Raw genomic sequence first — 25754 nt, forward strand, 5'->3', positions numbered from 1 at the left:
GGAGCTGTTAGACCCTGTACATTAGCTCAAGCAATAGCATGAGAAGAAAATTGTAGTGGCACAAGCCAAGAAAATCCGAAGTATTCGTCAGTTCTCCCAATGCCTTGCAGTCCAATTTGGAGAAAAGCCTTCGGGTTCGACTTGGTACGATTGTGTAACCTTCACAACAGAAAATCTGATAATTATAGATTACGGGTATGCAATAAGGAGGAGAAGCATAGTATGAAAAGAAGCTGCGCAACACAAGCCACGAGATTTATAATAGCTCCAAGAAAACGAACCGGTTCATAGCTCATGGCACGTAAGGGAAAAGTCTACATGTATTTCTTCTTGTATATAGCTGTAAGACACGTAGTGTTCTCAGAGGATAGCTCGGTCAGAGAAAGAATTCCACCGGCGCCCAAGGACATTACTATTCACAAACCTCACGACACATAAGGAAAAAGTTCACTTGTTATTCTTACTAGATATAGTTTTAAGACACGCAATAGAGTTCAGAAGTCAACTCGTTCATTTTCCCTCGCCGATCACGCACGCTGAGAGTCCGGGCCCGGTGTGCACGTCAGCTGGTTGCCCGTGTTCAACGATGGTGCGCGTAAACTTGCTTGCTGCCGGTACTGGAAGCGCAGCTAGTTTTCATTTCATGCTTGTTTATTCTGTTACCATGAGGTTTTAAGGATTCCGGGTATCTCTTTTTGTCCACAACGCTGCAGTTGCACCTTTGCTCGCTTTGCTTCAGAAGTGTATCAACGAGATGGAAAAGAGGTGGTGGACTCGAGATGCAGGGAAACGCATCGATTCGCAACGTCACTTATAAACCTTGTTTTGTAGTGCTGATAAAGTACTCCATCTCTTTCATAGGATGATTGAATAGCACCTTGCGGTAAATTCTTCTGAGAGAGTTTGTGCTCAAGAACCCCGAAAACCTGATCTGCAGTGAAGAGTACAGTCCTGAATGCGTTGATTTAGAGCAAAGGGTATATAAATTCTATACCGTGGTATTCTACGGTCTACGAGCGAAAATTGTAGTTTCAAAAGTCAATCTGTATACAAAGAATTGTCGAAACACGTGCTCAATCAGGTCAGTTTACCGTACATTTTCTATTCCTCTCTTCCTGTGACTCTCTCCATCTTGCAATTTTTATATTGTTCTTGCTGTTTCACTTTCTCACTCCCTTTCTCTGTTGCACATGCGTATGACTTTCACGCGCTAACATATATAAATAGGTACGTATATGTAAAAACCGTATTGAGGTGGCTTGATGTACAATCAAGCATCAATGAGATGCGTCAGAGGCTGAGTTATTGCGGATGTATCTTCCGTATCAGCCCACATAGGTATATATGTATGCATGTATATGATACATATGATGTTAACAAGTAGATTGTAGGTGCATGGACTATCCGAGGCTGAAACTCATCGAGTGATAAAGCCGCTTCAAAAGGCACGAATTCTATTGAAAGTGGAAGAAAAGATTATATATAAATAAATAAATAATATATATATATATATATATATATATATATATATATATATATGGCGGACTTCTTTGATCTTCGAAAGGTACATTAGAGGAGGTCCATCGACTGTATGTGAATCCCCCCCCCCCAACTAGCGCGGGGGATATTCTCGACAAAGTGTGCCGAAACTGTCTAAAAAGGCCAATCTTATATTGTCTATTATCAGGTCTGAAACATTACGAAGATCTGTGCAAAAAGCACAGATAATCATGGTTTGCAACCACAAGGACACGCATGTATACGAATGAATTATCCTAACGTACACACAGATGCTTAGATCCTGTTTGGAAATCTCCATGGACTTTTTTACGCGGAAAAGCAACCCTCATCACGCACTCAAAACAAGTGAAAACATAAATTTGCTGTCACTTGCGAGAAACGTCAATAAATGCTCGACTTAAACAATCTGAAGGTGGGGTAAACGGCATGTAGTAAAGTGAAATCTCAAAAACATAAATACCACTTCAGCGACTGCTAACCCACCCAACGCATACAATTATATGAATATTCCTCACTCCAAATTAGAGGCCGAAAAGTGACTAAAAGCCGACATAACCGTTCCAGAGGTGTGCTACATGCTCCATGTTTCCTGTCGTTCTTAGGTTAATCGCATTAGAAGACGCATGAGTGGCAGCAAAAGTGGAGGCTGACATATTTATATATATATATATATTTATATTAACTTATATATCTAGTGTCATGTACTTATTTATTTGGAACGTGTACGTACGCCATATATATATATATATATCATAAGCCATTTGTCCACAATAGTTAATCTTTGCAGTGATTCGCTGTAATGCTTTTTCAACAATATCCTATCTTATAATTCTCCTTTGATTGCGTATGTAAATAAATTTATAACTAATATATATATACTTAATTATATGTACATAATTATTTGTACATTTATACACACCTTTGTTTTGCGTGGACAAGCCGCAAAAGGCATTTTACATAGGTATCAAGCATTTTAGTTTGGTGTTTATATATCTGCCTACGCACTGAAGTTATAACTTCTGAAGAAGAGACAACATGGCAGAACCTGTGTCAAGATCCCAGAGAGATTAAACTTTGAAAGTGCTTTCGTAGTCGTCATACCTACTGCATATCGTAGGATGTTTCACATTTGAGCAAGCTGATTAGCTTGCATAAGCAAGAGCGACAAGAAGTAAGTTGCACGTTCAATTTCCAAACGAAAAAAGTGCGAACGATGTAAAGCATGCCGTGAAACCTTGCCTTACACGAGTAGGATTAGCAAATGCAACGATTCTCCAGATGTTGTACAGTGCTTCAGTCAATGCTTGCAGGCCCCAATATCCACTTCGACTTCACTTTTAGTACTTGAGGGTTTTACAATCCCGAAATGCACATAGAAAAATATATACATAAACACATGCGAATACATATATATACATGGACTACTCATACACATACGTGAGCATTTACACGTACATATATGTATATATATATATATATATATATATATATACATATATATATATATATATATGTTTGTATACAGTATATACGTGTAAGTGTTCGAAGCTATATGTAGTGTTTGTGTTCTTTATCTCATTGGCACGAGTCAGTTGACACTAACAAGAAAGGCAGGCTTGGGCTTGTTCGGCAGCCGCAGCAATATCAATTTCGCCATCAGCATTGACTACAGCAGGGCCGTAGTAGGCCATAGCATTCCGCGATTTGTAGTATTCGTTTCTCATAGCAGACTGAGTCAATTTCACATCAAAACGGTGAGAGATTGGCTCGAAGATAAGTGCCCAGATAAAGCCAAGGACAAGCGCTATCCCAAGAAGCACAGAAAACGTTGAGTCAAGCACTTTGAACGCGTCAGTGCCAAAAGCCATCAATCCAAGGACCTCTGTATCACATTTTGAGGAAACACAGAAACGCGGGCATAAGGCAATCCATGAGTTGTTCTTGGCTATGATTCTTGTCGGAGGGGTCATTAGAAAAAAAGTTTGTATATGAACAGCTGAATGCTTCAATGTTCTTAGGTGTTTTGACAAAATGCTGAACCACGCTTACGTATATGAACAGGTTATAACTGTTTGGTGTCATAACGAGAGGGCGTGCCGTGCTCAAATACTCATGATTACTTCAATGTATATATATATATATAATTGTTAACTCGATGTGACTGCTAGATGTCTCACCTGCTAGATACGCTTTCGGTGTGATATATAGTCCTGTTGCCGTATTCTGTCTTGGCAACCTATCAAAGTCTGTCTAATATACGTATAAATGGCAGCAATAAACTATGAAAACTTCGAGCCAATATCTCACCGTTTTGATGTGAAATTGACTCAGTCTGCTATGAGAAACGAATACTACAAATCGCGGAATGCTATGGCCTACTACGGCCCTGCTGTAGTCAATGCTGATGGCGAACTTGATATTGCTGCGGCTGCCGAACAAGCGCAAGCCTGCCTTTCTTGTTAGTGTCAACTGACTCGTGCCAATGAGATAAAGAACACAAACACTACATATAGCTTCGAACACTTACACGTATATACTGTATACAAACATATTAACTACGATAGCCTCGTCAGATTGGTAATTTATTTGAGGACAAGGTCTTTTTACTAAGATACCCATTGATATACTGTTCAATATTGCACTTTGCTGACTTCTGCTAAGAAGTCCTAATATCCTATAAAACGGACTAAAATATGCTGCTTAAAGCTGTACACTACATACTCCATCGGGCCATTATCAAAGCTACATAAATAGCGAATACCTACGTACATTTACGAGTTCTCTCTTCTACCTTTAAGAATGGCATGAAGATAAAGTTGGAAGGCATATTTTGAGTCACTACAGTTTATATGCACGACAATTCAAGTGAAGTTGAATGAGGAATTGCGGTAGTCACGACTTTTGAGACCCGACACCTAGCTCAACTCTTCTTTCTTCGTACAGGTGCAGCCATGATGCGGATCATAGTATCTTTTCAACACTTTCAGGTCGTGAGATAGAAGAAAATTATAACATTGACGGCGCGGTGAGTACGAGGAAAAAGAACTGGTACAATCAATACCAGTGCTGTACCAATTACAGTGCATCACGTGCTTCATGTACGGATACACCTGTATTTATATATATATATATTATATATATACATATAAGTATTTATTCATATATTTTACCCCTTGTTAGCATTAAGCATTATTAATCCCTACGAAGCCGCTTTTGACAGTGCCCCTCATACTCTGTATAGGTAGTCCGTGCACACGAAAAGCACAGAATGTGTTTACATTTGAGTGCCCATCTGTGCAAACTTGCGTTATCTGTACAAGTCGCATGATTTTTTGCCAAAATCGTACCGGCAAGCGCTGCGGAGTTATAACAGAGAGCACAAATCCAGCCCCAGCCTTCTCCAGCTCCTTCAGAGTGATAGACTTCGAGAAAAAAAATTGCGGCACCAGTGAATGAGAGATTAAGGGCGTCACATAATCGAGCCGTAAAATACGTTAACCATGTAGACCCTGAGCCAAGCTGTTTCTGCATCCATGGGTCATCGAAATAGTAGTTTGCCGCCCAGAAGACCAATAGCGTTAGGATCCACGAAAAAACCCCTGCATGAGAAAAATAGGAGGAACAGGAAATGAATGTAACCTTTCGCTGATACGTATAGACAAGAGACAATTCCGCAAAAATGTGTGACTGCAACTAGCGCATTCGGACGCGTTTGCTCGTGAGAAAGATAGTTCTGCACAAAAGTATAGTTCTCATTCAGTAGAGTTTGCCTTATCAGTCACCGGCAAAGTGCTTTACAAATTCAAACAACTTGTTATAATTGCGAAAGCAACAGGAAAATGGTACAAGGCGAAAACCGCCGTAACTCCATGTGTGTTGGAGATAGTGTACGGCCCGTAATCCTGCTGACAGAATCAACCAGAAAAAGTTCAATGAAAAATCTGGATGTATATATTCTTATGTGTATATATATACATCCACCCAGAGTCTAGAGTCTAGCTTATATATATTCATATATAATGTATATATGTATACGTATCTACACCAGTACAAACGCAGAATGATATGAACCCCGCCCATAAACTGGTAGGACCCAGAGAGGTGGTCGAATCACAGAACGCCGGGCACAACATGTGAAAAAAAAGAACACGGCGGATAAAGGTCAAGTATAATGAGGAAAAAAGGCAAGATAATGACGAAGATGATTAGATGAATTAAGCAATTATCGTGGAGAAATGGATTACTGAGATTTAGGAGAGCAAAGAAAGACACTGTGCGCTTGGGCAGAATCCGTTGAAATTATAATGGAAGAATGGTGAGACACTTCTGGAAAAAAACGACAGCTGAAGACTGTGATAGATGATTCACTCGCCAAAAACGTAAGGATTGACTGAAAGAAGTGCGAACCACTAAGTAACGCAAAATGCTTCGTGAACATTAGACTAGGAGATAAAAACAAAAAACTAAAATAAAAGCAGCGAGAAAGTGATTGTGAGATTTCCCTGGTCCGCCATGTCTTATTTAAGAAATTCAAATAGAAAAAAACTCTCACTTAGCAAAAAGGTATACCAGCAAACGATTAGGCAGGCGCGAGAAACTATTTATATCTACAGATCAAAGATCCATAAATACGTACGCACATAATGGATGCGTATAGTGGCATTTTCCAAATTCCGTATCTGCTATTTAGAATCAAATAGACGAAAACGCCTACATCGACTTCGAGAGTAGTTGTTCAAATTGTGCAGGACGATGTCCGCAGCAAGAAAAAAAAGACTTGCGCAATGACACTTTAATGCACAAAAACAAGGAATAATTGAGAAAAAACAGAGCAATGATGTGCATATTTCCTCTAAAAATAACGCGGTGCTTCTGGAGACTACAAATACACACATTTATATACAGACCGTATATATATATATATATATATATATATATATATATATATATATTCCTGCATATTCAAAAATCTCCTGTGTTTGCGCGTATATATACAGTAGAATACCCGCATATGTCACAAACCTTTTGTGTCGCCCGGTGCTTACCTATAGACGAGCCAAACTGAAGAAACTTTGTACCCGACCGGTAGCCGCGACTTTGCTTGATGCTGAAATATATCCATTCAAATGCAGCTCAACAGCAATGCTTTTGACTGAAGGACTTCAAATATGCTTATTGCTAAGAAAAATCCAATTAAAAATAGTTCAACAGCAATACTTTCAATTCAAGAGATGCAACTTCGAATTTTGCTTCTCTCTCTCCCTCTCTGTCTATATACAGATAGATGATGGATAGATACAAATAACATTACAAATAGGACTTGTTCACACCCCGCTTACAGCAGTGCAGTTCCACCTTTTAATGTATTTTTCAGAATGTCTTGTCGATGACAATTTGACCAGAACGCTCGCACTGTATTAGGAGGCAAAACAGGCATCAATCAGTTTATATAATTTTTTATCGTGGACATCAACCAGGCTGATTTTTATGAATCGACCTTATATGTCGTCAGAAAATGAACCATGTAGAATTGCATACACGCACCCCCAACTGAAAGAAGAAAACAGAATAGAGCAGACAAGCAGCAAGAGTGAACCAAGTGCAATTGTGCAAGGATACTAAAACGCAAAGAGTAAAATAATTGTTACAAATTGTCCATTTGTAACATTGGCAAAAACAGCTACGGTTACAACATGCCTAGATCTACTGTTGCTCTGTCCTTAAGCGCACACTGATAAGGTTAGAAACGTTCAAGCACGCTCACAACATATAAGATTGGTTCTTCAAAATTATCTTCTCATGATTCGAACCGCTTGTGTGAGTCTATATATATATATATATATATATATATATATATATATATATATATATATATATATGTATATTTATATATCTATACGTATACGTATTCACAGGCAGATTATAAGAATTGAGGGTTTGCGAACAGTACGGTTGAAATGAGCCGTGTGAGAAACTTTCAGCTAAACATCGGAAATGATGACCAAAGCTAATTTCCTCGACTTTTAAAACTACAAGTGCTCCGTGCTCTCGTATTTAATAAACATCTGTGCATAGCCTTAAATCAGACTAGTGAAGATGGAAGAACATTGACACGTACAGAGTAGATAATTAAAAATTAAGACGTACAACACGTTGTGTGCCGCACACACACCAATGTTCCTCTCAGTTGATAGTACGAAAGTACACGTTGCGGTGATAGGCTAAAATCACACAGTCCTAGTCAGGGTCGTTATAACAGTTTCAGCGCTCAACGTACATAAAATGTAACACCATGAGTTTCCCATCATATTCCAAGTTTTAACAGTCCACATTATCGATATATGTATATGATTTTCAGACTAACGTTCAAGTGGTACGTAGAGTTGGCTCCCTTCTAGTCACAGAGTTGATAGCTAGCGGCACCCCGCTCCTCGTGATGCACCACAGATACATGCGTATATTCGCATCTCGAACCCTTTGAGATTTACTCAAGCACAGTCATATACAAGCCCAATTTTAACACTTCTGTAATCGATAGAATTTTTATGGTTGCCTTGTAAGAATTACTCCTAGGGGACGACATATGCTTCCTGTAGTACCTATCAGCTAGTGACGGCGACATTCACAGAACAGCTGCGCCTTTTGAATAATAGAGTAAACTCTCCTTATACTCATACTTTTTTTTCTGTGAAAATCTTTACACGCATCAGTAATTTTGCCGATCCTTCAGACACTTTTAGTATATGAAACAGATCTACATGTATACTTATATATGTACATACATATATATATGTATGTAAATAGATATATGTACATATATATATATATGCGTACAAGCTGAATAAGAAAACTGAGGGACTCTATCAAGCTTTCTACACCCTACCTGCTATCATCATCCACCAGCTGTTGAAAAGCCATGATGTTTAGGCAACCGACAGCGAACAGACCACAGAACAGCTGCACAGCCCAGACACGGCTGTTGCCAACAGCATCCGGACTGGCTCTGAGGAAGTCTAAAATCGTAAGGGCGTCGTTCCCTCCGCTGGAAATCGTCAGCACTAGCCCTATGAATGCGACAAGCTGCACCAGCAACCCAAGTCTCAAATTATAGTATACGAGGGAGGTCCACAAAGGCTGAAGCTGCGGGCCCCTTCCTTCGGGAGCCTCGCCTGGCCGCACTACGTATGTGAAATACATGATCCACGATTTGTTTGAAAAACAGGAAGAGCTGTCGAGAGTGAGACAGTATGAAAAAGCAGATTTTATGACGGACGGGCAACACGGAACAAAAGGCGTTCACAGTGTCAAAGCGGGCGGCATAGTCCCTCCCGTAATAACAGCTCACTAGTGACAACGAGACCTGCAAATGTAAAAAGTTCTACAGCCACAGTTTACATTGAACTGCTCCAGATCAAAGGTCAGTCATTCGTGATGGCAATGGCAATGATAGCAAACGGAAACCTGACGGAAACGGGCGACTGCGAAAGATACAAGGAAAAAGACGAAAGGAAACTAAAGATCATAGCTCTGCTGACAGCGTAGACGACACTTTTAGGACAGAGACACTATTCCGGATCTCCAACGGTGCAGCGAAGCAGCGACCTCATCAGAAGGCGCCGCACATGTCGAAAACGCGATAAACTATAACAGCAGTGGCTGAAAAGTACAAACTTTTGATATTGGAGGGAAAATCTGCGTAATGTGCATACACTTGACCCCACCACTTGCTGGTGCAGCAATAACAAAAACCGAAGCTCGTCGGACAGCGGAACAACCAACTGTGTAGCAGCAGCAGGAGCAGCAGCCGCAGAAGCGATAGTCGCAATCGGGGTAAAGCGCTCTAGGGACTGCGTCGGACACACACGTGCGACTGTAGAGTGACTTCAAAATAAAGCGAAACGTTTCCAAAAAGTTATAAAGATCAACAGGAATAACTGATCTCGTTTACTTTGCATCGCTACATAGGATCCGAGAGCGATTCGATGATACAGCAGATCGGCAGACAGAAGACAGCAGAAACACTGCTCGCAAGTCCTGTGCAACGTAATATGAGCAACACCAGTGTCACAGCAAAACTTGTAGCGCGCCAGCGGCAATAGCAAACGAGGCCCATGGTGGTAGCTTGAACTACAGCAGCGGCTATAACAGTGGCTCCTCACTCACTTTATGCAGAAGCAGTCAAGTCAGCAAAGCCAGCAGCTATTGCATCTATCAGGTGTATTTTCTTATAAAGAAACAGGTTACGTAGCAGCTGTGACAGGAGTGTACCGGCAAATTCTCGGTAGAATTTGACTGAATACAAGGTAACGATTCTCACCGACTTCGGCTAGAGTGGCGCCACCGTTGTACAGGTGTATTTCACCCTCTTCATGGAGTTAGTATAGTTTAGTAGTGGCTAGGAAAAGACCGTCTTGGTCCTTCATAAAACTTGCGTCCGCCAATGTCCTTCGAAGAGTTGCTGCTGTTTCTACGGTATTGAGTGTTCGCTAATGCTGGTGCCGTCTTGCCGTATTAGTCTGTGGTTACCTTTGGCTTTCTGCTTTTTATGGGGTGTAAAGCAATGCATAAATATGTGGTGAAACTTGTATCCTAAGAACGGAGCTTTACCAATCACACTAGCAAGCATTTGAAGCGCGTAAATGGCGAATTTGTTCGGCTCTTGTTTTTAGGTAACGGTATTCCAGCGACTGTCTGAGGCTGACTTCCATGTACAAGGTATACACATTTGAAACCATTCGTATTTGGTACACTTTTATGGTTAGAGTGCATAGTTTCGGAAGTGGTCCATTGTATTTTGCCTTGCACATGAATATATATATATATATATATATATATATATATATATGTGTTGCATACAACACGTGCAGCTACAGATTTTTCCTCTAGTCTTTTTCTAACTGGAATATATATATATATATATATATATATATATATATATATATATATATATACATATACAAAGTGGCCCCATACACAACGGACGAGACATTCTTACGCCCACTACTGTGAGCCTGGAATTGATCAGCTAATACTAACAATAGCAATTGTTTTCGCAGTAAAAATAGTAGTGGTAGAAATAGTCATAAGAGTTGCTGACCGGCGAGGTGTAGTAACCTTAAGAACAAGCTGTACAGTACCTAATAAGGAGGAGAACTGTTACCGACAGATTCAATGATGCAGTAGCCTTTCCCAGAAGCTCAGCGATATCATTTTGCGTGTATGGAAACAGGGCTTGTGTGAACACTTATATAACGGTGTTTTATTTTTCTCAGTTGTATTGTTCCACATGTACGGAAACATGGCATGTATGAGTACTAGTTCAACGCTGCTTTACCTCTAGCTGAATCTGAACTATAAGGAAAAGTCCATGACATCCAACATGATCATTTCTCTACCCATACGGTGTACACGGAGGTCAGCACAGTGACAGGAACAAAATGTTAAAAATCATTTTCCCAGATCTGCTTGCACCCTGTGGGTCACGTAGTCCCGATGTCAAAACTTATATGAGCCACTTGCAAGAAATTCTGAATGTGCGGAAGATAATCGAGAAAAATTTGTATACATGTGAGTTCAACTCACCGACTTATACTTTAAATACTATGAACGAAGCCAGTAGTAATATGAAAGGCGAGTGTCAGCACAGCGAATAACGTATTTGTGAGTGATTCAACGAGAAGCAGGTGCGCTTACGTAGAATTTTTTCAATGCAAATCCAAGTCTGCAGCTGGACTATCGCCATTTCAAAAGAGCTTCTTCGGTATTCTTCGCAAACACAATGTCGTTGAGAAGATCATGTTGCGCGGAATGATTATTCCACGTGTTCCTCGCAACGCCGAATGTACAGCAGTTTACCAAGTGAAGCTACGGGGTAAGGTACTGGAAAAAATTGTAGGTAACTTTTGCATGTTGAGACATATTTTTGTGTCTGTGCAATAGTGCTCTATGGCACAAGTGACCTAAAATTTGCTGTTGCACAACGTTTTCCGCGGGGTTTCGAATTCTTCCGCACTGGTATATGGCCAGGCGTGCTTGCTAGTTTCAAAAAAATATCCAGTGGCACTACCTATACAGTAGAACTTATCTTGGTGTGACAGCTTTGGTGTCTTATTTCAGCTATTTCTTCCCCTTTCTAAAACGTGCGCAAACACGCTCTTGGAGTGACGTTTGAACTGATTTCGGTTGGGTATCGTTGTCACTGACAACGCTAAAGCAAGTCTGGAAGCGTCTGTTCTTGCTAGTAACCCTTTGTTGTTGTGCCTACATCAAGATCAACCGGTACCTTCAAAGTAGTGCTGTGTTCTGTTAGTCGCCAAAAAAATGAACTGAGTAGCTCACCTTCACATTGCGAAGGAATCACTTCAGGACACTGTGTATGCAGTAGTTATGTTTAATGTTCATATGGAGGCGGTCGGCTGCTATCGGCGGGAATAACCTGCTTGTACTCTCTGGCTTACAAATTTGAAAAGCGCACCTATATGTAGATAGCAGAAGCTCGCGGGAGCCCTTTCACTCTCGCTACTTCTTAGTGGTAGCCACGGCTTGGCCTCAGACGTTGTTTGACGGTTGGAACTTCACTATTCTTTAGTCGTTAACAATGCTTTCAAACAGACTTAGGACCTCAAATTTCCGGTTCAATTTTGCGGCGCACACTTCTTGCATACTGATTTGAAAACAAAAATGTCGTTTTTCAGCACGTTTCAGAGCAAAAGCGATTTAAAGGAACACTTTCTTCAAGTGTTCGGAACAAACAAAATTCACTTATGCGTACAAAGCATGGCGCAATCGCATTCGCGGGGTGGTATACAGCGCGGGGATGCGGCTTTAGTATTGAAAAATGGATTGAGGCAGATGAATTACTAAATTCTTTCAGCAAGTAAATAAATAAAGGTTACGGATTGAAGGCGAGACGCACAAGTGTTCTCGGTCTTGATACATTTTCCGTAAATGGAAAAACTTCTCGCGGAAACAGTGAACTGATATTGACGTTCAAACACCTGATCGAATTTTACAGCTCCTGCATATCCTCGGGGTCTGCTTTGATAGAGAGATCCAGGTCTTCACCAGTCATGTTTCTCCAGCTGCACGTGCAGAGAGTTCACAAAGACGGACTGGGTACTCGGGTTGTGAAACAGTTCGGAAATGTATCGAGATTTATCCCACTGCTTGACAAAATGGACCAAAATTGTTTAGAAGAAGTGCACCTCAAACACACACAGCAAAAGAATGAACTCTCTTCTTGTCTTTTCTCCACGCAACCTTTTTGTCTAGATATGCATAAATTCATGAATCACTATCTATGTATGTGCCGTATAAGGACCAACACACGTTAAAAATTCCTTAAAGCCTCTTTACCTGAGCCCAAGGAACGGGCATCAGGCAGAACTTCTTACGTAGACGAGCATGGAAAAAACGCGGTCTTAAGGTGCTGCATTTGAAGAGTAAGAACTTTATGAACTATGCGTTAAAGAACAATAGTCTTTCACTATGTGATGATGCTACAGCTTTTGTAGAGTATAAGATTTTGGTTAATAAGGTGTCCTTCAGTCTCCAAACTGACAGTTACAAGGTTTACTTCACTTTCAGTTGCCGCCGGTCCTGAAACTGCATAACTTAAAAAGATTTCTGTAAACTCTCAACTTACGGCTTGTCGGATACGACTTGAACTGCACCTACAGTTCAGTGTAGCTGATTAACAACATACTATGCTGCTTTAGCTTACATGCGTAGAACGTCTTGTGTGGCCGACTCGAAATGTGATGTTGCGTCGAATGATTCGGACACGTAGATATTATCATCTCGGCAATCAGATACTGCTCTCCACATGTCACTGACTTCTACAAATTGCTGGTCAATGGGACCCAACAACTCGAGAGCGACAGCAATCTCTGCAGCAACCGAACACTCAAACACGGCGAACACATTGTGCTATCTTTCAATTGAGCGTAAGTTTGAATAATTTGTGATTGTAATGTGGGGAACTTTCTATATATAGGACGATATAGCAATTCATATTAAAAAAAATAGACCCGTCTAAATACAACATAGATATATATATATATATATATACATGCAGCTTCTTTTTTTCCCGCTGCGAATGCTGTCCATGACCTGCATGCAGCTTTATTTTGAGCATTATTCCGTTCACAAACTTCACGAAACTTCGGCTTTGCTTGCCAATATGCGTACAATTTGAAAAGCACAGAGGTTGCATCAAATGAGCTGATAGCGTTGTGGAAGTCATTCCAAACCGAGTCTTTTGATGTCTCGGTAGTTGTAAGATTTGTAACGCACTGCAGTAGCAGTGACGTTTGAATGATGTACTGCAGGGTACTCCAAACGCGAAACTAAGCAGAATGATCACACTGCTCCAGAAGAAAAAATAATCTTTACTGTCTCTGTTTCACGTGCGATAATTCCATACAAACCATCAATCGGTAAATACAAAAGATGAGCACCGGGTGACAAGTGAATTCTCACCTTTCATGGGGTCATTTGTCTCGACTGTGGTGCTCACAATCGCTATGTATTTCCCCTTCATGGCTACGCCGTGAGACGAGGAAACAAGCATAACGTAAATGTCATTTTCTCTGTTTACTTGTCGTTGAGGAATTATAATTTGACACGATGAGGCGCCAGAGGTGCCCGGAATAGGATTGCTCAAGATGCAAATGCAACGTAGCACTTTCCCTACATTTTTCACTTTCTTCGGATCATGATTGACGTAGGTAGGGTCGCAGACTACCAGCTTGCACTTTGCCACCTAAAAAGTCATGTTCGGACATGCGAAGCCGCCCAGCTGCTCAGCGTTGGGGGGGGGAATATAAATACGACAAAAAGAGCTTTGCAGTTCTACGCTTACATCGCTTCAAATTCTCAATTACTCTACAGATATATCCTTCCGTATATATCAAAATTCTACAATAGATGTATGCTTGAGAGAAGCTTTACAGCTCACGCTCTCGTCTTCCAGATACATACAACTGCCTATAATATAGCTCTGTACACTACTAAGAACCTCAGATGGACGGTATAGGCATCGTCTACTACCGTCAGACAATGTCAATGCGTACCACTCCTCAAACTCAACATCTACTTTCATTTGTCCAGCTACATATATATATATATATATATATATATATATTATATATGTGGTTCACGGCATGTATACGTATAACCACATTCAATTACTAAGATGTAGAGTAAAGTATGCTGAAGACTATCGTAACAAAGTCCTCCAATGCCAAAAAGCCGTACCTCCCCGTCAGCGGCTCGCACTCCACAAACTTTTCCTTGCTCATCATATTCGAAACCAGCAATGGGTTTGTTCAGCATATATGTGCCGCCATTAATAGCGCACAGCCTGCTGAAACCTTCAGGCAGGCCACCCAGCCCGTAGAGGGGGTATATAAAAGGAGATTTTCCGTAACGTGATATGCTGTACATATACAGTTTGATTTTCTCCATTGTTTGACCCATCGGCTTTGTCAAGTACCTACGAGTCACAGCAACATTTTGAACATGCTACCCAAAAATTTGAATCAGTTTATCAATTTACGCCGCTACAGTATTTGAATAGTGTAAATAACATGCGCAGATGAAAGAATGAATACACTGGAATACACGTACTTACGTGCCAAATCATATACACACACTCATTTACATAAGCAATATGCATATATATATATGCATGCGGTCTTGAGTACTGAATGTAAAAATATATTTTGCAATGAGAACAAAATTTCGCGAAACTTTTCTTTGATAATCCCGACAAATACGTAGATTTACACATACTTACCAGTTTGTTGAAATTGTGTCAAAGTCGTACAGCAACTGCCTTTCAACTGTGTTAATAATCATGTCTGTCCGTGCGTCTCGTCACAAGCAACTACGCCATTCTTCTGACTTGAGAAAAAGCGCACTTCTCTCAGTACATGAAAAACTTATCTTGGAAATTACATAAATATATATATATATACATATGTATATTTTTATATATGTCGGTACATAGAATATCACATATTACACTTCAGTCAAAGGAAATATGTGTGTACGCGCTTGACTTTTTAACACGATATCACACACCTATCAAATGCTCAAATGCACCTACGTGTAGACGTTGTGAAGCAGCTATTGTCAACTCTGGTATTGCCTCTGGCGCATGAACTAATTACTCTACACAAAGTATAAGCGATGAGAGCTGTATCATACAGACCTGATATCTTACAGTGGTCCAGTGAAACTGATTCACTTTCAAACTACATAAAAATGTGTATATTTTTTTGTAGCCATTGATGTACACGTTTCAAGTATCCAGAATTTACATCCCGCATAGCATATATATAATAATTAACAATTTGAAAACCTTTTTAGTTCCATATACTATGTAAATAAAAAACGTGTATGTATTCGAGTATACTGTTCTTCCAATACCCATTCTCCTGAAAAAAAATATATAATCTTGTATACAATGCCTATTGCAATTCAAATATCACGCAAGACTTTGCCCCGTCGCTACTACAGTTCTGCTTTGCAAACAGGTCTTGAAGAAAAGCCATCCAGTGTTAAAAAACACTCTAAACAGCGTATTGTGCTTAGCTTTGTCTCCATAACGACAGCGAAAGCATCACAACAAGGTTTGATTCTCAATATCTTAGCTCCTACCATATATAGAAATCTCACATTTTGTCAATGAATTCCGAAAATATGAATCACAGGTTTGAAGCTCACTTTTTACAAATCCTACAATGAGATCAGGCTGTACTATTTTCTGCTAGCGTAAACGAACTACTATATGATCCGACATACAATTAGTCTCCTCTAGTACAACGTCCACTTCGACTGATCAGATGTTACGATAAAACATCACAGAACACAACAAATGCATATATATATATATATATATATTTCAATTCACGTAAGCCACCACTACCTTGCCAAGAGAGTCAGTACACAGAGTGCGCACCATATAAAAACTAGCCTAGCGTCTCGCCCTACGATAATATCGAATCAATGTAAATACTTTTACACATATATGGTAGAGTGAGATTACATGTATGAGTTCAAATATATATAAGCATAAACCAAATATTGGCAATATATACATATATATACATTTATACTTGAGTCCTTTTCCTCCATATGTTTACAAAGATTCCTGCTCATACGCTCACCTATGGTATGATTGCATATTCGATTATGTATTGTGTGCATAAATATATATATATATTTTTATATATACATAAAAATATTATCCATAAAAAAATCCTGACAAAAAAAAAATAACAAAAAAAGAGTTGGATACTGTAACGTACTGAAAACACATATACATACATCTGCACATGTACATATATATATATATACATATAAATATATTATCCTTAAAAAATCCTGACAAAAAAAATACCAAAAAAAGAAGTTAATACTGTAATGTATTATAAACACATATACATACATCTGCACATGTACATATATATATATATATATATATATATATATTGATTCAAACCTTAAGTGTGAGGATGATTTACTTTATGTAAAATTTACCACATGCAGTCTTCGAAAAAAAATCGGAAGAAAACAGGTAGTTTTCGGCTTTGAATTCACCACGTTTCGATACATTGTGAACAAAAAACTTGGATCTGAAAGTAACGAATCGATATTCTGGCAAATGCTCTTCTCAGAGTGACTATCGAACAGATACCAACAAATTGCGTCAACACATATTTGAACATGCATGTCTTCTTCACACATATGACACCGCTGAAGAATGTAAGCCTAATGATCTCCTGCTTACTCATCAGAAGTATAAAGAGCAACAGCGTGGCCAATGAAGTCCACGGTGTTTGGCTCAAGACCAAAATACTCGAAAACCTGTAAAGAGTGAAAAGAAGGAAGGTAAGAGATATATATCGCAAATGAGATTTGAACGAAATGCTTTTTTCGCTATCTATGTGTGTACGTACACATACTACAATCACTTATGCAAAGGTTTTGAAAACTTCTTGTTGGCGTATACCTGCACCTATATATATACTCACGTCTACTCGTACTCCTTCTTCTTCTTTGTGTATCTTAGTATACTTACTCACATAGTGGTTGTTCTGAATTTCAAAAAATGAGATACTGCTGCTGTACACGTAGATATCTTGAGCTACATACCCAGGATTGAGTGAATTACTCAAGCAGCAGTCAACCTTGTATTTTTACGTGGTTCCGCAAGAAAAGGGAAACGACGAATCAACGAACTACGTGAGAGATTGAGGAAAAAGCGAACACATATATATTTTGAGCGGACCAGGAATTCACGCACGACTCAAAAAAAAAGTATACAGCGAATCAGGAAAGCGCCAGACATATCAACTGCAAGCACAACTGAACATATCATGGACTTATCCGTCCATATATATAGATACATTTCTAAGCAACCACGAAACAAGTGTGGTGAGGATGATACAGATACATTTCTAAGCAAACACGAAACAAGTGTGGTGAGGATGACAACTGTCCGACTTTGGAAGACATCGGAAGAAGCAGCTGCGCGAGAAAGTGAAAAGTGAATTCGGTAGATTCGTACTTGAGCCATTGAGTGCCTTTTGGGATCAAAGCCTTTCCAAGTATCAGACTTGTCAGCTTCCCACTGAGCACAAAAGCTCAAAAAATTGCGACAACGCATCTTCTCCATAAAGGCCATCAAGGGAGACTTCAAGGCTTCAGCGTCACTGGCTGGAACCTGACACAACAGCCGCACCAACACCAACACCAATTTTCACAAAAAGGACACTTTGGCTGCAGCAGCAGAAGCAGCAGCGGCTGTTGAAGAGGCTGCAAGAAGCATCAGTAGAAGGCACTTGGTGGCTCAAGCATCACCCTGTCGTCGAAGTAGTGCGGAGCAGAGGAGCACTGCAGTCTGCTGCTTACCGACTATGGACTTTACACGAAAGAAAGCAAGTGCGAAGAAGCAGCGACAGCAGCCACGGTTTTACTACAAAGCCAGCCACACCAGCAGAGGCAAAAACAGAAGCAGCAGCATACAACCAGCAGTAGTGACAGCAATCCCCAGTATCCGCAGAAAAAAAAACACCAGCAGCAAGCTCAGGAGCAGCTGCATTGAGAACAGCAACGATCTCGCTGATAAAAGAAATTTACAAAGCGTGGTGGCGACAGGAGCGAAAAACAGCAATACAGACAAGCTCCACTCTACTGCAGAGAGTAGGGCAGCAGCAGTACAGCAAGTGTGAGCAGCAAGCGAATAGCGTACGAGCAGGAACAACAAAAAGCAGAAACAGCTAGAGAAGAAGTTCAATCGAAGCTGCTGTCGCACCAATAACCAGCACTGATAGAAGCCACCACCAACCAAGTTGAGCAGAGGCGACGACAACACGGGTTAGGCGAATTAGCATTTTAACGAAGGCGCAACAGCTCGCGCAAAACCAGCAGCGACTTTCATGAGTGGCAGCAGCAGAACAAGTGGAAGGAACCCCCCAAAGCAGCAGCAATAGCGACTGAAGCAGCAAAGACCGTTGAATATATTGAACAGATACATATATATATATATATATATATATATATATATATATATATATATAGCACAACACAAGCGCAGAGACGTCTTTGCAGCGGGAGCAGCAAGAGACACACAACAACGGAAAAAAAGGGAGATAAAGAGAACATGCGTCAGCAGCACTTCACCAATGGTGTGAAGTGAAGCATCCACTTATTGCGTGGTGAGGAAAGCAACAGCAGCAACTACGCCACCGCTCACATCACAGAGCAGCAGCGACAGAATGTTTTCAGCAGCGAAAGCAAACACAGACAACTACTTGGTGAACTGCTGCTTCTTCAAAGTGGGAGCAATGCCCCCCAGCAAAGAAAAAACAACAGCAATCATCGACTACCTTGTGAATCGCTTTCGGAGTGGAAAAGAAGCCAGGCTTTTGCTGCTGATAAACGTAAGTGCCCTCGACCACCAACCACTCGAGGTATCGGGTCACTTTCGTCGTTAAAAGAACTTTCACCAACTGGCCGCATGCCATCACGAACTTGGGCACTAAGTCAACGTTCCATTCTCTGTTGGCTCCCAACGAAGCTGGCGGTTTTTCGCCTGAACATGCATGCACAAACACAAACAAGGTCACAAACGCAGCAACATCATCGACATATATGGCGTATTGCACACTTCTTGCAACAGCAAAAACATATTGGCAACTACGTAAGTCACATGCAGGGAGTGGCGGCTTAAATTGCAGCAGCTTTTGCGCACAGACGTTTCAAGAACAAGAGAGCGTTGGTGGGAGTGGGGCGCTTTACTACTAGAAAACAAGCAACATTTTTATAAAGCAGTGAGTGAACTGCAGCAGCAAAAGCAGCACAGTGAGTGATCGCGTAGAAAAAGAAGCATGAAATCGCGCAAGAGCCACTAGGTAACGAAAGGGCAGTAGTAGTAGTAGTAGTACGATCCTCAGCGCAACTACAGAAACCCATGAACAGCGACTGCGATAGCAAGGTGAAGACACCGAAAAAGCCAAGTTCGTGTAAACTGAAAACCACGCAGCGAATTGCCCACTACTCGGGCCAATGAGGTTTCGGAAAGGTTCAAGCATTGAAACTGCAACAGCAGAACGTGCGGAGGAGATCAGCCAAAAAGACGCAGCAGTTGCAGCCGAGAGATAGTCAAAAAATGCAAACAAAAACAGCAGCAAGCAATCATCAGGGTGATGGTTCCAGCTGCATCAGCAGCTGAGCAGCACTGCAACAGCAAATGCGTGATTAAAGGAAGAACAGTGGCATCAACACATACCTTCCAGAAGTAGTACTCATCGATGTGGACATTCATGTACGTCTATCGCCATGCATGCATACATTTTTCCGTTAATGAAGATGAGAGAGCGTAGGCGGGAAACGACATACATGACAAGATCTTGAACAAGGTAGAGAGGCGGGGGGAGAACAGAAAGAAAATATAACCTGTGTAGTTTGTCTTGCATCCCCACCTTCAATACACTTGATGATACTCTTACGCGAAACGAGCGGAAAAAGACAGCAGGGTCAACGGAAGGACGGAAAAGTCTTACCAGGTCTAAATTTTTCGTATAGATGAGTGAGATTGAGAGACGCAGACTCGCCCCCGTAATACGCATTTCGGTCGACATGAAGGACTTTTTTGCCATGCACCGAAAGGAGTCCACTCAATATACATTCCTTCAACCCGGTTCCACACACAACCACCTGAGCGAAAAATAACGATATGCACATATATATATATATATATCATACCTGTTTATGTAGCTAGTCATATAAGCACACATGTAGATATACCTGTATGCTTATATAATACACTGGAATCTGTAAGTTCACAGAGTGCACATACAAGAAAAAGTAAACCCCATATCTAGCTTCACTATTTACATCATTATACATCCTTCACCTTCGCCTCAAACACCTCCTCGTAAATGTATATTCAATATATATATATATATATATATATATGCAATTTGAAAAGAGAAAGGGAGAGTACATTAAGTCTAATCTAGACCAACACATGTAAATTATATCTGAAATCATATATATATATATATATATATCTGCAATGCCCATACCGGACAGGTCAAACCCGTATACAGAATTTATTCGTACGCGTGTACATACGTACGTACATATATATGTATATATATATACATATATATATGTATATATATGTTTTTATTCATGCATGTGAACTGTAATTATCAAACAAGCATGCTTAATATACTTGTATATATATATATATATATCGACTGGAAAATGTGAGTACTTATACAAGCATTACAAAGCACGCGTATGTAGAATTGACTGATCTGACGTCAAACAACACAGCATAGTAGAACAAACATACAATTACGTATGCGAATATCTCCTACGCCAAATATTAGTTTCAGACGCACATAATACGTCCTTGAGAGAAAAAAAAAAAGTGCGTCATTACCTTATCACACTTATGATGCGCGTTACAATATACATGCATACGAGTTTTTACCCGCATGACATGCGGAAAAGAAATTTTTCTCCCATTGCGCTCATGTACAAATATATATATATATATATATATATATATATATATATATATATACGTGCTTATGGGACTGCACATACATCATATCTAATCAATAAACGTAGAGATACATTCCTACACACATATATGTTCATACGCAGCTGTGAGTGGCCAATCCCCTTAAGCGTGCTGTATGGTACACACTAGTGTATATGCTCGAAACACATGTCGCTACACCTATACGTATTTAAGCTAGTGTACAATTACTCAAAGTATGTTGCGCACAAAAGGTGAACAGCGTGCTTTTTTTTTTAGACAAGCGACTTACGTCGTACTCTTGATCCATCTTGTGTGCCTTTTTGACGTTCAGCAGAAGTAGCAACGCTAATAGCTGCAGCAGCAGCACCAGCGAAAATACAGGCAGCAGCAGCAGCAAGAAAAGCAGCGACTCTAAAACGATGAAGGACAAATTCCCTCCGAGTTGAAAGCGCACTCACTGCACGATAATGGGCGCAAGAGCAGCGGCAGTAGCAGCAGATGCCGAATAGGACGCCCACTACGGTTTCCTAATTCACACTTTGTTTTTCGTTGCACTCAAGCCAGCACCCCTTTTCAGGGATTGTTTCTTCTCATTCAGTTGGCCATTTTTGGCTTCTGCTGCTGGCAAATTAGTTCAAAGATTACCTACATAGTGCTGCTGCCGCTGTTATTGCCATGTACGGTGGTTTCGCTTTTTTTTCTCGGCCTTAAATGACCCTTCAGCTGCAACATTGCAGCATAAACAGCAGCAGCAGCCGCTGGTTAAAACAACAGCTCCAGCAGCAGCAACCAATGCACCAGCAATTACAGTATACTACACGTAGACTAGCACTAGTGACAGCAGCAGGGATCCGGCGACGGGAAAACCTACAAATCGCAGTGGAAAGCTGCGACAGCACCAACTATGTCTCTTCAGTTCATGGCACGTAGAAGAGTTACTTACATTTATTAACAGAAATGGAAAGTGCTTACATGTTTTATTTAAGTCGAGTCTATGGGACCTAGCGCCCTTACACCGAATGTGCCGCCTATGTACACAACGATCTCAAAAGCAATGCCGATCGTTCTTCCCATGAGCCTGAGGAAAAGCTCAGGGGTTAGTGTTGTTGCTGCAGTTTGCTTTGCTCAGCTTCAGGTAGCACCTGTTCAAGCAGCTGCAGCCACAGCAGCTCAGTAGCACGTGGTTGCTACCAGTATGAAGCAGCAGCACAGCATTAAGCGTTAAGTCCAGCAGCGTGGATAGCAGCAACAGCAGAGGCAGGAGTACAAGCAGCACTACACTAACGGACCAGCGCTGCCAAAACCAGATACCGGATAATTTTATGGCAGCAGCTGGCTATATATGATTGGCTACAGAAGCTGCCCTTGCGACGTTAGCAACACCTGCCGCAGCGAGAAGGGGTGATACAGCATAATGTCGCTAGACCTTCTTAGAAAAGTACCGTTTCTACAATATCATACATCAAAAGCAACATTTTGTTCTGTCACCTAGTGTTTTTTCTTTTACAGCTTGCATAGGTTTATTGATATTTTTTTTAAATTGAGCAATTATACAACAATTTTTCTGTAGAGCTGACGTCATTTGAACTTTGTCATTCTCCCGCGCATCCTCAACAATTACGATGCTACTTTTTACAGCTGATTAGGCTTCTGATGTGGTTGGATCATGCTGATTTTTGCAGCCTCCTTTGTTTATCTGGTATGACACGTGCTATGACTGAGGTAAGATAATCAATGCGGTGCGAGGATGCGATTCGCTACACGTAGAAGATCGAAAAAGGGACTACTTGAGAGAACATTACTGAAGCGTAGATTTATATAAGCAAATGTGAACCTGTAGGAGAGAATATAAGCCTGAATAGGTTTGTATTTAAAATATTTGACAAAGAGGACCGGAATGCAAGATAACGGCAATCAAGATTAGAGACAGTGTAACAAACACATCTGCGAAGCAACAGAAAGCATCTTGTACCTGCAGCATCATAGCGTGGAGAGAAGTAGTCAATAAGTGCCTGGGAAGGCGCCTTTGCTCATTGAGAAGTTTAAGTTCGAACAGGAACAGCAGAGTTGACGTTTCCTTGTGTATGTAGTGGACGTGTTGTTGCGATTATTTTTACGGTGGCAGAAAATTTCCGCCTCGGTTTAGAAGTCAGCCGGTGGAAATTATACAAAGCGCACTTGAGTCAGTATGGTTTTGGGAATGAAGAAACGCATTTCTTGAGCATACGCAGGAAGTAGTACGCTTTCCGCTCAACTTCGATTGCTTCACATAGCGACGTGCCGCGACTGCCCGTTTCATTCAACCTAAGTTTTACTTCTCTCACGTCTCCCACATTTCTTTCGAAAAAGATTACGTATCTTTTTATTTAAAGTAAAAGGATGAGGATCATAGGTTGAACACCTCAACTCGTTGTGTGATACTAAGTCGTTTTGCGAGTACAAGTATCATGAGTGCTGATGTTCCAGAGAGCGCATGAGAACTACCGTTTGATACTGAAGTGTAGTCAGAATGTAGACATGTTTAAAGCATTTGTCCTGTAGTGGGCACCCTACAAATTCAGCGCAGTTTTCCGTGCATGTCTCTTTCGTAAACGATAAATAGTAAAAGCAGAGTTCGCATCTTTACAGATTCAGTGCACCATAAAAATCTACCTTTCTGAAACTACATAGCACTTGTGGCGGTTTTTCTTTTTCCCTCCCTTTTCAATCCTGTCAGCTGAACATGTTTGTTCCTCGAGTGCCTGTAAATGGAAGCGACGTTGTTTTCTTCAACGTGGGGTTTGTGTTGTTTAGAACGGCATATGCTGTGCAAGACACGGAAAAACTTCCTTTCCTGCTCAACTGATGTTGATTTGGGAGCATGTGGAACACTTCTATGAGTTCAAATATAGTCCATATGTGCATTGAAATTGAGTTTGCGGCACAGGTAGACCACATTGTATGCGTCAATTTCCAGTTGCGAAATCACGAACATGTGAAGAACCGCCAACGTGAATTGTAAAAAATATAAATAGTTCCACTTTGTCCTGAATAGGAAATTTTTTGCTTGTTAGAAAGAAGCAATAGGTTAAAGATGTTCAGAAACCTCTTGTGTACAGGTGAATTCTCTCTCTTTTCGTTGCGTTGCGCTTCACAACTGCAGAGCAAAGCGATAGTACAAAACCTCGACGATATGACAAGCTTTCTAGATTCCGTTTGATTGCTCAGCTCTATAGTTTCAGCCTCAAAGACGTCTTCAAAGTAAAAAGTGGTTCATTTACTATTGTGACTCTCACTTACTCGGAGTGATAATGCGTGTTAGTAAATGTTAGGCCGTTCACTAACACATTCTCAGCCGGATTATAGTGTGGCGCCATGCTGGCGGCGAGCAGTTGTGGCTTTTACTTTCCATTATTATATATTAGCTACATTTAACTTTTGCGGAAAGTATTCAACTACCTTTGAGCCGAACTTGTGGTACCCAGGACAAGCAACTTTCTTTTCTTTTCCTATATCGCTTTTCTCTTTCAGTCTGTAGTACGCCTTAAACCGCCCTCCGCCGTCTTCGTCGTCACTTTCTACCAAGTACTTCTTGACAAGTCATGCCTTAACCTCAAGTCATAGGCCTTCTCTGTCCTTAATGTATACTCATGTATATGTACATCTGAATGCATGAACCCAAATATATGTATATATATGTATAAATGCACCTCAAAACAATTTTTTCTGATGTATATACATCTTTGTCATGATATGCATGTAGTGACGCAGTCAACGTAATCAGTAAATCATATGGATCCTCCATCATTAATAGCGCGCTTGTTTTGTCTTACGTCAATCGGGAGTCTTTTTTTTATAGGTTCGGACACAAGCATGTTTTACCCCTGCTATGGAAGGGAGATAGTATACTAACGCTGCGACTGCTCGCCGCTTACTTGAGGATCTGCCAAGTAGATTTGGGGTCTTTACTCAAACTCTTTTGGTTTTACACTTTACTCACACATACGAAGGACTGGAATGAATTGATAAATCGTTCTGGATTTTTCGCGCAATAGGAGATTCAGAAAACGTGATCACCAACCTAAAATTACACATGTAATCTAACATACAGAAACATGTCCATAAATATACAATGTTGTTATTTGGGGGTTCTCTTTGTGTGCAGACTGTACACGTTGCATTAATT

General features: G+C 40.6%; 1 protein-coding gene across 1 annotated transcript; it reads right to left on the reverse strand.

Moving 5' to 3' along the window:
- Positions 1-8400: 8400 nt before the first annotated feature.
- Positions 8401-24945, reverse strand: LOC309334370 (rab GDP dissociation inhibitor beta-like; the record flags this gene model as incomplete). The annotated part of the gene is made up of 9 exons (XM_081882356.1): positions 8401-8749; positions 13244-13409; positions 14002-14284; positions 14779-15016; positions 17318-17394; positions 18098-18253; positions 19419-19624; positions 21401-21453; positions 24869-24945. 9 exons carry the CDS (start codon positions 24943-24945, stop codon positions 8401-8403), a joined length of 1605 nt encoding a protein of 534 aa, XP_081738482.1.
- Between the last annotated feature and the right edge of the window lie 809 nt (positions 24946-25754).

This window comes from Podarcis erhardii (genome assembly GCF_964252035.2).
Source record: "Podarcis erhardii genome assembly, contig: HAP1_SCAFFOLD_249, whole genome shotgun sequence".
Lineage (NCBI taxonomy): Eukaryota > Metazoa > Chordata > Lepidosauria > Squamata > Lacertidae > Podarcis > Podarcis erhardii.